Source organism: Entelurus aequoreus, linkage group LG09 (assembly GCF_033978785.1).
Source record: "Entelurus aequoreus isolate RoL-2023_Sb linkage group LG09, RoL_Eaeq_v1.1, whole genome shotgun sequence".
NCBI lineage: Eukaryota > Metazoa > Chordata > Actinopteri > Syngnathiformes > Syngnathidae > Entelurus > Entelurus aequoreus.
Genome location: NC_084739.1, coordinates 38,376,344 through 38,392,108, shown reverse-complemented (window position 1 = coordinate 38,392,108; position 15,765 = coordinate 38,376,344). Strand labels below are relative to the sequence as shown.

Genomic DNA, 15,765 nt, shown 5'->3' with positions numbered 1-15,765 from the left:
GTATTAAATACAAACAGTAGAGTGTACTGGATAGAAAAGCGGATGTAAAGACAGCACTATTTTTCTTAGTATCCATTGATTAATCGGCTGTTTGTGTTTTAGCATGCAACAGGAGGCCACAGGATACGTGTGTCTCCTCATCCAGCCAACCGCCAAAGAGGATGCTGGCTGGTACACCGTGTCGGCCAAAAACGAGTCCGGAATTGCATCGTGCACCTGCAGGCTGGACATCTATGGTGCGAACGTGAGCAGTACCTAGATCAACTTTACAGGAGAACATACATGTCAACATGTATTATGACCTCCAGCACAGTGGCACCAGAGCGTGCCTGCGCCCGTGAAGAAGACTCCACGCACGGGCAGCCGCTACGCCGTTCTGACAGGCCAAGGGCTGGACATCAAGTCGACTTTCCCCACATCGGTGACCGGCCCCTTCCTCTTCTCCAGTTCCCCTCCCGAGGCCACGCTGGAGAGCGACGAGCTGTAAAGCAGCGTCTCCTGATGATGGCAGGTCGTCACGGCGTGTGTGTGATGCGTTTGACGTGAGGCACTCAGAGAAAAGGGTAAAACACCGTGTCGCCATTCCGGTTTACTAAGGTCATATCACGAGTGTTTCACAACAATTTTGCAAAGTCTTAACTCATGAGCCATCAATGGAGTTGAATTTGCCCTCCAATTATTCAAATTTTTTTTGTTTGGTTTTTTTTTTTTTTACAGTTGACAAAGTTCATCATTGAATTCAAGTATCTCATCTTTATTGGAAGCAGCGCCTTTATTTTCCCTTGCCGACCCGTAATTTATATTACATTTATACAAAGGCTTTTAAAATACGTTGTTTAGTCAAGTTTCTGCATCATTTCTGTAAAACGATTCACCTTTTTGCACCGTGTTGTGAATGCATGTTGACGGCTACTGGTGTTCCAGAACACATTCATTTTGTTGAAACTGAGAAAGGAAGAACGTTTGTTTTGTAGTAAGGTGAGAGATTTAAAAAAAATTATGGGCAATGTCATGATTTAGTGCGTTTAATAGTGAGTTTTAAAATACATATGATTTCCTGATGTAATGTTGCACACTGTAAAATAGTTTTGTTTTCAGAATAAAGTTATATTTATTCAAGTGAGTGATGTTTTTTTTCTAAATAAGTATGGCATATTTTATACATCTATCCATCCATCTTCTTCCGCTTATCCGAAGTCGGGTCGCGGGGGCAGCAGCCTAAGCAGAGAAGCACAAACTTCCCTCTTCCCAGCCACTTCGTCCAGCTCTTCCCGGGGGATCCCGAGGCGTTCCCAGGCCAGCTGGGAGACAGTCTCTCCACCGTGTCTTGGGTCGTCTCTGTGGTCTCCTACCGGTCAGATGCACCCTAAACACCTCCCAAAGGAGGTTGTCGGGTGGCATCCTGACCAGATGCCCGAACCACCACATCTGGCTCCTCTCGATGTGGAGGAGCAGCGGCATTACTCTGAGCTCCTCCCGAATGACAGAGCTTCTCACCCTATCTCTAAGGGAGAGGCCCGCTACCCGATTGTGGAAACTAATTTTGTCCGCTTGTACTCGTGATCTTGTCCTTTCGATCATAACCCAAAGCTCATGACCTTAGGTATGGATAGGGTCGTAGATCGACCGGTAAATTAGAACTTTGCCCTGCGGCTCAGCTCCTTCTTCACCACAACGGATCGATACAGCGTCCGCATCACTGAAGACGCTGCACCGATCCGCCTGTCCATCTCATGATCCACTCTTCCCTCACCCGTGAACAAGACTCAGAGGTACTTGAACTCCTCCACTTGGGACAAGATCTCCTCCCCAACCCAAAGATGGCACTTCACCCTTTTCTGGGTGAGAAGCATTGGACTCGGACTTGGAGGTGCTGATTCTCATCCCAGTCGCTTCATATTCGGCTGGGAACCGATCCAGTGAGAGCTGAAGATCCTGGCCAGATGAAGCCATCAGGACCACATCATCTGCAAAAAGCAGAGACCTAATCCTGCAGCCACCAAACCGGATCCCCTCAACACCTTGACTGCGCCTAGAAATTCTGTCCATAAAAGTTATGAACAGAATCGGTGACAAAGGGCAGCCTTGGCGGAGTCCAACCCTCACTAAAAATGGGTCCGACTTACTGCCGGCAATGCGGACCATGCTCTGACACTGATCATACAGGGAGCAGACCGCCACAATCAGGTGTTCTGATACCCCATACTCTCTCAGCATTCCCCACAGGACTTCTCAAGGGACACGGTCGAATGCCTTCTCCAAGTCCCCAAAGCACATATAGACTGGTTGGGCAAACTCCCATGCACCCTCAAGGACCCTGCCGAGAGTATAGAGCTGGTCCACAGTTCCACGACCAGGACGAAAACCACACTGCTCCTCCTGAATCCAAGGTTCAACTATCCGGCGTAGCCTCCGCTCCAGTACACCTGAATAGACCTTACCGGGAAGGCTAAGGAGTGTGAATCCACAATAGTTGCAACACACCCTCCGGTTCCCCTTCTTAAAGAGAGGAACCACCATCCTGGTCTGCCAAACCATAGGCTTGTCAGCCAAAACAGCCCCACAGCATCCAGAGCCTTAATGGGGAACTGCACTTTTTTGGAAATGTGCCTATTGTTAACAATCATTATTGAGAGACAAGAACACGCATGTCTTTTTTTTTTCTTTTTAAGATTTTAAAGATAATAAATAAAACGCTTGCAAGATGCGACCAACGGGAGTCACTGTTGTAACCTTCAAAGCCCTCTAAAACAACTTCAAAACCCTCCATCAGCGTTTTGTATACACACTGCAAGTCTATATATGATGTAGTAACATACACTTTAGTAACAATATGTAATATGTTCAATATTTACCATCATTTTATCATTGTCTGCACAGCCGGAACTAATTCTTCGGCGCATTTATTTCCGTTTCCATAGCAGCGCACTTCCGACTTCCTGCAACAAATTTGTCCCTACTCCCTGAATCAAACGCAAGTGTGTTTTCTAATCATGGCAGACTTGGTAGTTGACAACGAAGATGACTGTTTTTGGACAAATGATTCACAGCCTTATTTCTTTTCTAAGTAAATGTACGCAGGATGAACTACTGGTCATAGAAGTCAACACGAAGAAGAGGCTGAAAGATTGGAGCAGACAGAAGCCCAGAGAGTGCGACTTCTGAAATGTTTGAGCCAAGCTACGCCAAATTAATGGCATGCCCAAATCAGCAGGAAACGTCCCTGGCCAGCTTGACCAAACAGACAACTGTCCATCCAGTGAGTCACACTTTATTGTGATCATGATACACGCAGCACGTCATGCGTGTTATTACAACTATAGTACATATGCTGTCGGGCTAGCTGTGTACAAACAAAACATGAAATGTGGGCTAATACTTTACAGATACTGTAATATGATTGTTCATGTTTTTCAGTCAGTAAAGATTGGTGTCCTATCGCAATGTTGTGCATTACAAACTCAAAACTCGTTTTGCACTGATATATTTAATCATGTCAAATACTTTTTGGATACTGTTGTTATCAAATACTTAATGGTCCCTATTGTTTAAATAAAGTATTTAGACTGTTTCTTACCTTTCTGTGTTTGTATCTGAAGCAGCACTATCTATCCTCCATAAAAGTCATAATACTGTCATCTGTTTAGCGGCATTACACTGTTATTTTAGTGTATCTACTGTAATATCCATGAACAGTTAATTACAGTAAAATAATTGTAAGCATTATAGACTGAGCTTTACAGTATAATGCCACTAGAAGTTAATGAGTTGAACTTTTAATTTTTCAAAATCAAAACCCCTGCAATCTGCTGGCATAAACATGACTGGAGAAATGGCCTTGCAAGTTTATGCTTTTATTAACCAATCATTTTAAAACGCATCAAATACATTCAATGTACATTTAGTGCATTCTTCTTATTTTCAGTAAAGCATTTTAACATTTAGAACATGTCAACTTAATTTCAAACTGGAGACAAATAACTAAACACGAGTCAAGTGTTTAGTTGTCGGCTACATAAAGCCCCACTCAAAGTCTGTGAGATTTTTTATAAGGATGGCTACGTGAGGATTTACAGTTGCTGCCTTTTTCTGGACCAGCTTCCCGGTCTTCTTGGACACCACTTTTCCCTGGCTAGCCTTTGTTCCCCTCTCAGGGTTAACGCCAATGAATCGCCTAAAAAAAGAGAGAAAGCATATTAGATATTCTGTTGTGATTGAAAATTACTTGCAGTCGATACAGAACTCCCCCCACATTGTTAATTTAGGAATATGCACTGCACAAATATTCATATCAATTTTAGGATATATGTGAGCCTAAATCATAACCACAGCTGTAGATGAGTGAATGCTCTAAAACCCATTAAGACAAATTCAGAGAGGAAGACAATGCTAAAGCCTCCCCAATCCCTCTCTCTATTTATGTGTTTTCTCTCCATCTACGGGACCGTGTATTTACGCTGTTTCCTGCTTTCACCCATTTAACATATCGTTACCTGCTCATTACCTATCTTCTCTGCATCCTGGGGTCACACTGGTGTTTCCTGCCTTTACCCATTCAACATATCTTTACCTGCACATTACCTACCTTCTCTGCGTAGTGTGGTCACGCTGGTGCTTTCTGCCTTTACCCATTCAACATATCTTTACCTGCACATTACCTACCTTCTCTGTATCCTGGAGTCTAGCTGGTGTTTCCTGCCTTTACCCATTCAACATATCTTTACCTGCACATTACCTACCTTCCCTGCATCCTGGGATCACACTAGTGCTTCTTTCTTTCACCATACAACATATCTTCACCTGCACATTACCTACCTTGTCTGCATTGCCTCGACCACACCGGCGCTTCCTTCTTTCACCCATTCAACATACCTTCACCCGCACATTACCTACCTTCTCTGCATAGTGGGGTCACGCTGGTGCTTCCTGCCTTTACCCATTCAACATATCTTCACCCGCACATTACCTACTTGCTCTGCATCCTCGGGTCACGCTGGTGCCTCCTGCCATCACCCAGTCAACATATCTTTACCTGCAAATTACCTACTTTTTCTGCATCCTGGGGTCAAACAGGTGCTTCCTTCTTTGACCCAGTCAACATATCTTTACCTGCACATGACCTACCTTCTCTGTATCTTAGAATCAAACTGGTGCTTCGGTCCCTAATAAGAAGGTCCACAAAGGAACAGAAGAGTCATTGATTTAAGGCACAAAATTGGGGAAATGACATGTCAAATTCCTGAACAGAGGTGAGAAAAGGGGCAAAATATTCTAACAGTATGAAGAGGATTTACCTTTGAACAAATTCCAATGTCCGAGCCCCTTCCTCATGGTATTCCAAGTTGAACACATAGTAGGTGGCAAGAAGGGCAGCAAGCCCTGAGATGAAGCTAGGTTGGACGCCTTCGCAGATGACATCACCTTCCATGCTGATCATCCAACGTTTTATTGTGACTTTGTCACCAGCAACTGGTACAGTCAAGAAATGCAGTTTATGTTCCTAAACAGTATCCAATATGGGTAACATTTTACAAGGTACCGGTATTTGGAATGGCCACCTCACACCCAAGAATATATTGCTCTCTCTTTACTTTGTTTACATCTAGTCTCCTAAGGTGTACTGCTGCAAATCATTACTTTCCAATGTTCGGAATGACAAAAACAACAATGATACAAATACATCTACAGGAGAGCATAGTATACATACGTTTAGGACAAACAGACTTATGTTCTGCACTCCATGAGACACTTACCCAGCAGTATCAGTCGTGGACTGGTCGGGAGGGTCAGTGTCCGCTCCACATCGGCTGCAGTGGCAGACATCTGTAGAAAAAATAGGTCACCATGATGACTTGTGACAAAATATAACATGGCAGTTGGGAGCATAATTTAATTAAAATGTAGGAATACAATATTTCTGCATAATTTGGTGGGTAAGAGATTGAAAAACAATAACAAAAAAACATTGAATTTTAGAATATTTATAATATTAATTTAGATGTTTGCATGCTTTTGTAGCTTAATAGTGCTCAACTTACATCTGCAAGGAGTATCAGTGCATCTCTTCTTTCATCAAAATAGGCCATCAACAGCTGGATGATACGAAGAGTCAACTCCCCATCTTCATCCACAGGAAGGGTAGACTGAGCATTATGGTTCTTAGCTTTAAGACAAACAGACTTAAGTTCTGCGCTCCATGAGACACTTACCCAGCAGTATCAGTCGTGGACTGGTCGGGAGGGTCAGAGTCCGCTCCACATCGGCTGCAGTGGCAGACATCTGTAGAAAAAATAGGTCACCATGATGACTTGTGACAAAATATAACATGGCAGTTGGGAGCATCATTTAATTAAAATGTAAGAATACAATATTTCTGCATTTGTCCAAACCGTCTTTTTGTTCTGAGTGGTTTAGTTGTTCCTTCACGATTGATGTTCTCAATGCATGTTTTCATTTGAGTGAGGAATGAAGTAAAACCTCCACTAATGATGGCACCTTCTGGTGTCATATCAGCAAAACTACATAGGTACTGCTAACAAATTTTTGGCAAGAATACGAGACACTCATTGCGCGTTGGATTAGCCTCTTACCTTCTCATTTCATCCACAAGGATTCTAATCATTTGGCGTCGCTTGTCAGGAGCAGGTCTCCTGCTGTTGGCGATAGCTGATTGCACTTCAGCAGGCATTTTATCCCATGGGACTTGAAAGGTTTCATGCCATTTACTGGATATTATGGCGGGCTGGCTTACTCCACTCTGAGAACAAAGTTAAGTTAAAGTTAAAGTACCAATGATTGTCACACACACACTAGGTGTGGCGAAATTATTCTCTGCATTTGACCCATCACCCTTGATCACCCCCTGGGAGGTGAGAGGAGCAGTGGGGAGCAGTGGGCAGCAGCGGTGGCCGTGCCCGGTAATCATTTTTGGTGATTTAACCCCCAATTCCAACCCTTGATGCTGAGTGCCAAGCAGGGAGGTAATGGCTCCCATTTTTATAGTCTTTGGTATGACTCGGCCGGGGTTTGAACTCACAACCTACCGATCTCAGGAGGTGCTGAAGCTGGTGAAGAGCTTGACAAGGGCGAAAAGCCAGCCAGTGAAGATGAAGAGGAGCAAGGCAATGGACTGGAGAACAAAGACAGACTTCTGCCTGCAGACTTTTGATGTACCAAGTCATCTGGCAAGGGGTGGAGATCAAGCACGACTGTTGTAGTTTCTAAAACGCATAGAAATAAAGCAAAATGTATACATCACTAGATTCAAAATTTCTCCCATATGCATGCATGTCAATTCAAACAATTGTTTGGAATACAACTGCATTAAGGCTTTTGGGAGAACTGTAGAATATCTGACAGGTGCAAATCTTTACTCGAATGTATTCATTCTATGTCAAATGAGTGTTATTCTTTCTCAACAATTACTGTAGATTTAACTAGATGGGAGAACTACAAACACAAGATTGATAGTTACCCATTTTGAATGCCTCCAGAAGTTTCCTTTGCTGGATAACAGGCAAGAGGTCTTTGATCTCATCCTGCTCTACATACTTGAGGTCTGCTTTTGATTCCACACCTGAGCTTTTCAGTGTTGAGACGACCAGTTGTACAATATCCTCAGACAGGTTGGGTAAAGTTCTGAGGATGACTTTTATTTCCTCACAGATGGATGACATGAATGTAGAATATAGGGACTGAATGGTGAAGAATTAGTGAGGACACGCCCCGAATAAAATATTCAGGCAGTGGGTAGTAATCGAACAGCTCTGCTTGACTAACAGAGAAGTTATGCATACGTGTATTGTAATAGGCATTAATGTAAGGTTGACGAACAGCCTGATATACCTCAGTGATAAAATACACTGTTACATTTTTATGAATGACAACCTTTTTAATTTTTCCTACAACAAGGCCATCATCATTACGACCTATAACAACAAACATGTTGCTCTTATATGTTGTCCCTTTCACAGTCACGTGATGACTAATGAGGGTATTTTGAGGATCAAAGTTAAGATTAGATAGATTAGATAGTACTTTATTGATTCCTTCAGGAGAGTTCCCTCAGGAAAATTTAAATTCCAGCAGCAGTGTACAAAATTGTAAAAAGTACAAAGTAAATAATGGGGGTATAAATGGAGACAAAATAGAACAATATTACAATAGAATAAGAATAAAAAGCAACGATGAGAATAAAAATATAACAGTAAAATAAGAATATAACAAGAGAAACTAGGCAGTAGTGACCATGTTATGAAAAAGTATTTCACTGTTATTCACTGTTATTGTTATTGTTATTGAGCAATTGACTGTCTCATCTTTTTATTGTAGTCTTCCACAATAAGTTCAGTTCCCTTCTCTTACCTCAACAGATGGTAGAAACAGGTCCCAGAACTGGGGGGGTGGTTTTTTTTTTTTTTTTATAAAGAAATACAATCATCATGATTGTATTTCTTTATTCATGTGTGCTTAAGGACTGTATCTCTGTAGACTGTATTGATCTATATTGATATAATAATGTATATATTGTGTGTTTTATGTTGATTTAATAAAAATAAAAATGTTTTTTTTTTTTTTTTCTTGTGCGGCCTGGTACCAATTGGTCCGCGGCCCAGTGGTTGGGGACCACTGCCGTATATCATCGCACTTCGCGCTACATGAGACAATATTACAAGTTAAACCTTTTGCACTATACATATCAGTCCTACTCTTGCCATATTTATGGCGACGGCTGTGAGTTTTGAAGGCTGAGAAGTTGGAAAAAACTATTGTGCATTCAGGGAAAGCACACTTAAACGATGCATTAGGCATACAAGCATGTGTCTAACATACGCAAATACATTGCTGCAAGTCGTAGCACAAATATTGCAAGTTATCATCTTTTTGAGATGACTATGACAGTATGATCACTATGACAAAAATGAAGAAAACTTAGCTAGCTAGCAAGCGGCGGTACATGTGGTCAACGATGTCTGTGATGCTGACTGTGACGTTAAGTAATTTCGGACTTTATAAATATATATATAAAGCAATTCAAACAGAAAATGACACATCAAGTTACAAGTGACTCTTACCTTGTTAACAAAAACACACCAGTAGAATGGATTTAGGTGATTGTATAGCTGGAGGTGGCAGCAGGTTATCGCTCGTCCATCCATCGGTACTTGACAACTTCAGAGTTATGATGTGCGGAATAATACGTGAATATTGATAAAAGGAGTGCCAGATCTTTATGCTCTAAAATTGATTTTCAAATCAAAATGTCGATACTTTGATAGTACATGTTTTGAGGTAAAATATCATTAATAGCAACACAATGGGAAGTATTGTATAAGTGACACGGTTTAGTGGGAACTACTTTTTATTCCGCCTGGGTACGTGTGATGCGTGAGAGCAGCAGATCGAATTGTGGGCGGACCCAAGAAACAAGTCTGAAAAATACTGTATTATACTGTAGGTTGTGCAGTAGCTTACTGTTGGTCGATATTTTTTGTAAAATGAAACAAAATGTACAGTACTTAACTGTATTTAAGAAGAACAGTATATAACTGTAATTTTTTTTTGTATTTTTACAGTAATTTTTTACAGTGTAGCTCTGTGAGGTCCGGTTGCTAAGTTAGCTTCAATGGCGTCGTTAGCAACAGCATTGTTAACCTTCGCCAGGCTGGAAAGCATTAACCGTGTATTTACATGTCCATGGTTTAATAGTATCGTTGATTTTCTGTCTATCCTTCCAGTCAGGGGTTTATTTGTTTTGTTTCTATATGCAGTTAAGCACGATGCTATCACGTTAGCTCCGTAGCTAAAGTGTTTCGCCGATGTATTGTCGTGGAGATAAAAGTCACTGTTAATGTCCATTTCGTGTTCTCGACTCTCATTTTCAAGAGGATATAGTATCCGAGGTGGTTTAAAATACAAATCCGTGATCCACAATAGAAAAAGGAGAGAGTGTGGAATCCAATGAGCCAGCTTGTACCTAAGTTACGGTCAGAGCAAAAAAAGATATGTCTTGCACTGCATTCTAGTCCTTCACTCTAACGTTCCTCATCCACGAATCTTTCATCCTCGCTCAAATTAATGGGGTAATCGTCGCTTTCTTGGTCCGAATTGCTCTAGCTGCATTGAAAACAATGGGTAAATGTGAGGAGCCTTTCAACTGTTGACGTCACGCTACTTCCGGTACAGGCAAGGCTTTTTTTATCAGCGACCAAAAGTTGCAACTTTATCGTCGATGTTCTCTACTAAATCCTTTCAGCAAAAATATGGCAATATCGCGAAATGATCAAGTATGACACATAGAATGGATCTGCTATCCCCGTTTAAATAAAAAAATGTCATTTCAGTAGGCCTTTAATCTGCTCAGGCAACTCATATTGTTGATGTTTGGGAAGCATTTTATAAAACAAAACCAGTTTTCTTTTAAGTAATATAGAATACGATCAGAGCTCTTTATCTATTTTTATGTAGATAATCATAGAACTGGCATCCAATGTTATCAAAAAAGTATAGATTTTGAATCCAAAATCGATTCTGAATCGAATCGTGACCCCCTCAAGAATCGAATTGAATCGTGTGGTGCCCAAAGATTCACAGCCCTAGTGCTTTGGCATTGGAGGACTCGTAGCTTCTCTGAGTGCAATTATCAAGAAAAATTGCATCACGTTTACATTTAAAACATTAAACACATTGGAGATTCTACAGTGTACAGACTACAAATTAATGGGGAAAATATATATCTGCTAACATTATTTTAGCAACATTGTTTAAGTATACCAGCAGTAAGCCACGCCCTCTTCCTTTTACACATACACACACCAGGAGGTGAAGTGGCAACACACGCAGAAGCCTTATGATTAGCTTGTGTGCAAATTAGGGTTGTACGGTATACCGACCGGTATTAGTATAGTACCGCGATACTAATTAATTATATTCGGTACTATACCGCCTCTGAAACGTACCGGTCCATCATCCCCCCGCACCCCCGTCGTCTTCACGTCGTGACATTGCTGGTTTTACGAGCAGACGAGCATGTTCGGCAACGCACAATCACGCAGTACTTACAAGCAAACACAGTGTGTCAACAGAAAATAGAGAACGGACGCATTTTGGCTTAAAAACTAACGATAAAGGTGAAGGTATAACACTGAAACGCCCACTGAAAGAGGTGCTTTAAGACATGGCTAGCCAGCTAGCGGCTAACTTAGGTACTTCTAAATCACTAATCCTCACCTCCATGGAAACAATAAAGTAAGTTTCTTACAAGTGTCATCCCTGCAGGACGAGGAATAGCTAAACATGCTTCACTACACACCGTAGCTCACCGGCATCAAAATGTAAACAAACGCAACATAATCTACACCTAACTTCCACTGTAATGATACCAAGTCGAGTAGCGTATCTAGTCGATACTACTATGAGTACATCAATATTTTTTTGGAATCACATCATCTTCTTTCGTTTTATTTTTTATTTATATTATGTTTATAAACTAAGGAAATATGTCCCTGGACACATGAGGACTTTGAATATGACCAATGTATGATCCTGTAACTACTTGGTATCGGATCGATACCCAAATTTGTGGTATCATCCGAAACGAATGTAAAGTATCAAACAACAGAAGAATAAGTGATTATTACATTTTAACAGAAGTGTAGATAGAACATGTTAAAAGAGAAAGTAAGCAGATATTAACAGTAAATGAACAAGTAAATTAATAATTCATTTTCTACCACTTGTCCTTTATAATTTTGACAAAATAATAGAATGGAAAATGACACAATATGTTACTGCATACGTCAACAGACTAAATTAGGAGCCTTTGTTTGCTTACTTACTACTAAAAGACAAGTTGTCTGGTATGTTCACTATTTTACTGAAGAACAAACGTGCAATAAGAAATATATGTTTAATGTAACGTAAGATTTTTTTATTAAAATAAAGCCAATAATGCAATTTTTTGTGGTCCCCTTTATTTAGAAAAGTATTGAAAAGTGCCGAAAAGTATCGAAATAATATTGGTACCAGTACCAAAATATTGGTTAAAAATATTGGTTAAAAAGTGATTTTAATCATACAGAAAATATATTTATAACAGTTTCATTGCCATGTATTAATATTTATTTTAGGGTTGTATTATTTCTTTTCTGCTGACCGCACGTCCCTGATTACCATACAAGAACCATACAATAGTAGCAAATGACAATAACATGAATTCAAGTGTCGTGGTGAAGCGAAACGTCCGTAATCAGCTCGGTTAAAACATTAAAAGTGACTTTGTTTGAAAATTGTGAGTTTGTTTTGAATTCAAGACAAAAAGGCGATCCCATGAGCCAATTAAGCATAGCTAATCAGTCCAATTAGCAGGGAAGAGAGTTCAAATAGGCATAAAATGATATTCACCTTACGTGACCCAATTAGACTGCCAGCTTCGTTTGACCAGCTGCCAGGCCGAGTTGTTCGCTGGCTATTAGTTTGTGTGTGATGGAAAAAAAGGCCCAAAAAATTACTAAATGCAAGATTTAAAGCCCATTGTTTGCATTCAATTAATACTCTGGAGTTGTGGTTGTTACAACAGTCACCTTCATACTCACAGAATGTTACAGAACAATAAATGCATTAATTCAGAACAATTCCAGCACATTTTTCTGATAATGAGGCTAAATCCTTGCACTTTCTTCACGACTAAAACATACGCTTTATGGCTTAATCTCCATTTCTCCATAAGGGGATGTGGATTAAAAGTGGTATGTGTTTCTGACAAGGCAGACGGGTCACTCCTCAGCTGTGACATATGGCTTTTGATGTCACGACTGAGTCGTAGGTGCTCGAACCAGCCAATCGTGTCACGGGTTAGGGGGAGGGAAGACAAAAAAAAAAAAGGATGCAAGACACGGAAAGGCCAGACAAGACAAGCAGCAGCTGGCGAACTACATCAATCTGTAATCAATGAACCAACTGGTAGATGGGATTATATGCCTAATTGCACAGCTAACCAGTCCATCCCAAAACGAGCCGACAGCATCAGCTTGCGTCCATGACCCAATAGCGGAGGCGGCCATTATTCTGGGCCTCCATAGTGATTAATCATTCATAACCTGCCTCTTATGCCAAGTCTGGACTTGGTCAATACCCAGCAGCAGAATAGAGTCAGTTCATTAGGGAAATGATGTTCATAGCTGCACAATGCTCCAACAACACCACAAATAGGAAAACCTATACAAAAGAACACTGAAAATATTACAGCAAAACATCATTCATTATTCCCAAATATTTGTATATTGGAAGAAGTTATTTGTCTACAGTTTTTTTTTTTAAAGAAGAGTCTGTTGAAAAAAACAAAACTGTAGAATTTTTTTAATATTTGTGCAAAAGTGACTTTTAAACATAAAAGTCACTTTTGCACAATTATAATTTTTTTTTGTCAATTACTCCACTTTGAAAATATTTCTTTGATTTTCAGTATTCAATATATAAAAGTATAAAAAAGCTGAAGCCACAATAAAGACTGCTCTCTAAGAAAATAAGATGAATAGTGGAATACTACTACTACATCATATAATAACAGTGTTTCCCATACATTCATTATGTGGTGCTACCTGTTCACCCTTGCTCATTAACACATCATAACACCTTGTCTGGTATAGCATAAGAAGCCAGAGCATGAGGGATCGGTGTTGATTTGGTCACTATATTTAGCATGGAATCAGACCCATTCCCATTTGAGGTGTTATTTTTTTTAAACAAAGCAAGGCGAGACATATCTAGTGTAGACTGTAATAAATACTTGTATCGCTATTTTCAACAACCCCCATCTAAAAGCTCTCAGAGGCTAGATATTTGTGGTTTGTGACATAAAAAAAACACAAAAACAAGCGAGAGTTTGTTTTGCTGTGTTCTATTTTGCTGTAAATGGTCAATTATGCTGATCTGAGCAATAAGTCATTCCTTACATCAATGTGGGACTCACTAACTACTATAATAATCATAGTGCGCACACATAAAAAATAATTGATTCTAAATATACTGTATTACAATTACTGAATCCTGAACACTTGTTTCAAATAATGTATGATTTTTGGCGTCCAGTGAGGGTGCATGCCACATTTGTGTGACCAGATGGGAAAATTTTAAATATGTACCTTTCCTCTCGGGCCAATACACAGATTAATCAATTATTCATTTCACATGTGCCTCGCTGTACTTAAGGACACTAATGTACCCCACATGCTGTTATTTACTAAGGCTACAGTACATTTTAACAACCAGGACAAATCAGAGAGATAATAAGAATTGTCCTTTTCAAGTTTTGGCGCTGTAATCTGTGCACCATATTTGACCATATTGCTGCGGAGCTTTAATCCTATGATTTTCACTTTAAATCCCTCAGGTTATAGAACTCACTCACACTTATGATGCCTCAGGCTAATCTCAGATTATGCCTGTCATCACATGGTCACCAGCTAAATGGGAATTGAGAGGAGGCTTGGTGGCGTTTGTAACATGATATAAGTTGATATAGTTGGAAAATACATGATATTCATTCAATATATGTGTTGGTCATGTAGGATGTCTTTTTATTTTTTGTGATGTGTAATGTCTATTGTTCAAATGTACGGCAATGACAATGAATTTCCCCAAGGGGACCAATAAATCTAAATCTAAAAATCTAAAAAAAAAATCTAAATATTAGAAGTCTAGTAGAAATCTTATGTTTTAGTGATTTAGGATGTTTGTGAATAAATAAACCTATTATGCGGCAAGGAAGTATGTTTTTGCAGTATTATATGAACACAAATTGTAATTTAGAGTTTTCATGATATATACCAGCAATGATTTGAAAATCTGAAAAACAATAGAACATTTTCAAGTGTTGTCAATGGCCTACTAAGGGTTTATTATTTTTAGAAAGAGACATTGTACAGTGACAGTGTACTATCATCCTAAAACAATACATGATGTAGTTATATATTTAAATCATTTATGATTTAAAAAATTTCTAAGTATACCATTAATTTCATTTTGTATATCTTTTATTTTAGAGGTGTCAAAAATAACGAGTTAACTCAGGTGATTACAAAAAATATTGCATTAGTCATGTGTCACACATTTATTTTGACTGTACATGTTCTTTTTCCTTAACTGTGGACCTGAAATGTTGTGATCAGGTCATTGCATACGTGCATAAGCATTTGTACGGGTGCAAAGATGAGTGAGGGGACTACAACTGTCCTCAATGGCAAATTTCACTCCAAAAAAACCTTGACGGGACTTTAAATAAAACTGTAATGAGGTTTTTAGCAAATAAATGTAGTAGATTCAAGTAACACATTCAAAACATGTTCCTTTATGACATTCTGACAATAAAATTGCATTTGCATCCAAATACTGGGGTCTTTTTTAAAGTTACTTTAAATTGAGCAGCTAGCCAAGATGCAGAAACCTGACGCAATGAAGACGAAAAACTGTTTTACAGTTTCATTCATAATATGACTAAAGGAATAGTTCAAGTCAGGGGTTTTGTCATGTCCAATGTTAGCATAACTGAAAATATGAGAAAGTACTTCACATTGTGAATAATTTCTTTTATCAAAAACATAGAAAAGAAGATGGGTAAAGGAGGTGTTTTACTATAGATACATATTGTGCACAGCAAAGGACATAGCATACAAAATAAGTACATTTTCTGAGATATATATATATATATATATATATATATATATATATATATATATATATATATATATATATATATATATATATATA

At 39.3% G+C, this 15,765-nt stretch overlaps 2 protein-coding genes across 4 annotated transcripts in view; one reads left to right on the top strand and one right to left on the bottom strand.

Annotated features, from left to right (window-relative positions):
* LOC133657420 (myopalladin-like) overlaps positions 1–1,092 on the top strand; it is a 29,604-nt gene extending 28,512 nt beyond the window's left edge. For 2 of the 3 annotated variants that reach the window (XM_062058732.1, XM_062058733.1), the window contains 2 exons: positions 103–236; positions 314–1,092. In XM_062058732.1, the coding sequence (XP_061914716.1) occupies positions 103–236; positions 314–546 (367 nt within the window). In that variant the 3' untranslated portion in view covers positions 547–1,092. Of the gene's footprint in view, positions 1–102; positions 237–308 lie in introns of all 3 variants that reach the window. The other variant, XM_062058731.1, reaches the window with a different exon arrangement.
* Positions 1,093–3,886: 2,794 nt separating this feature from the next.
* Positions 3,887–15,765, bottom strand: part of LOC133657419 (uncharacterized) — a 49,736-nt gene continuing 37,857 nt past the window's right edge. Inside the window, exons 3-8 of the mRNA XM_062058729.1 lie at positions 7,044–7,220; positions 6,210–6,279; positions 6,039–6,121; positions 5,754–5,823; positions 5,295–5,469; positions 3,887–4,174 (exon numbers count right to left, since the gene is read on the bottom strand). Of these exons, the coding sequence (XP_061914713.1) occupies positions 4,012–4,174; positions 5,295–5,469; positions 5,754–5,823; positions 6,039–6,121; positions 6,210–6,279; positions 7,044–7,181 (699 nt within the window). The 5' untranslated portion in view covers positions 7,182–7,220 and the 3' untranslated portion in view covers positions 3,887–4,011. The remainder of the gene's footprint in view (positions 4,175–5,294; positions 5,470–5,753; positions 5,824–6,038; positions 6,122–6,209; positions 6,280–7,043; positions 7,221–15,765) is intronic.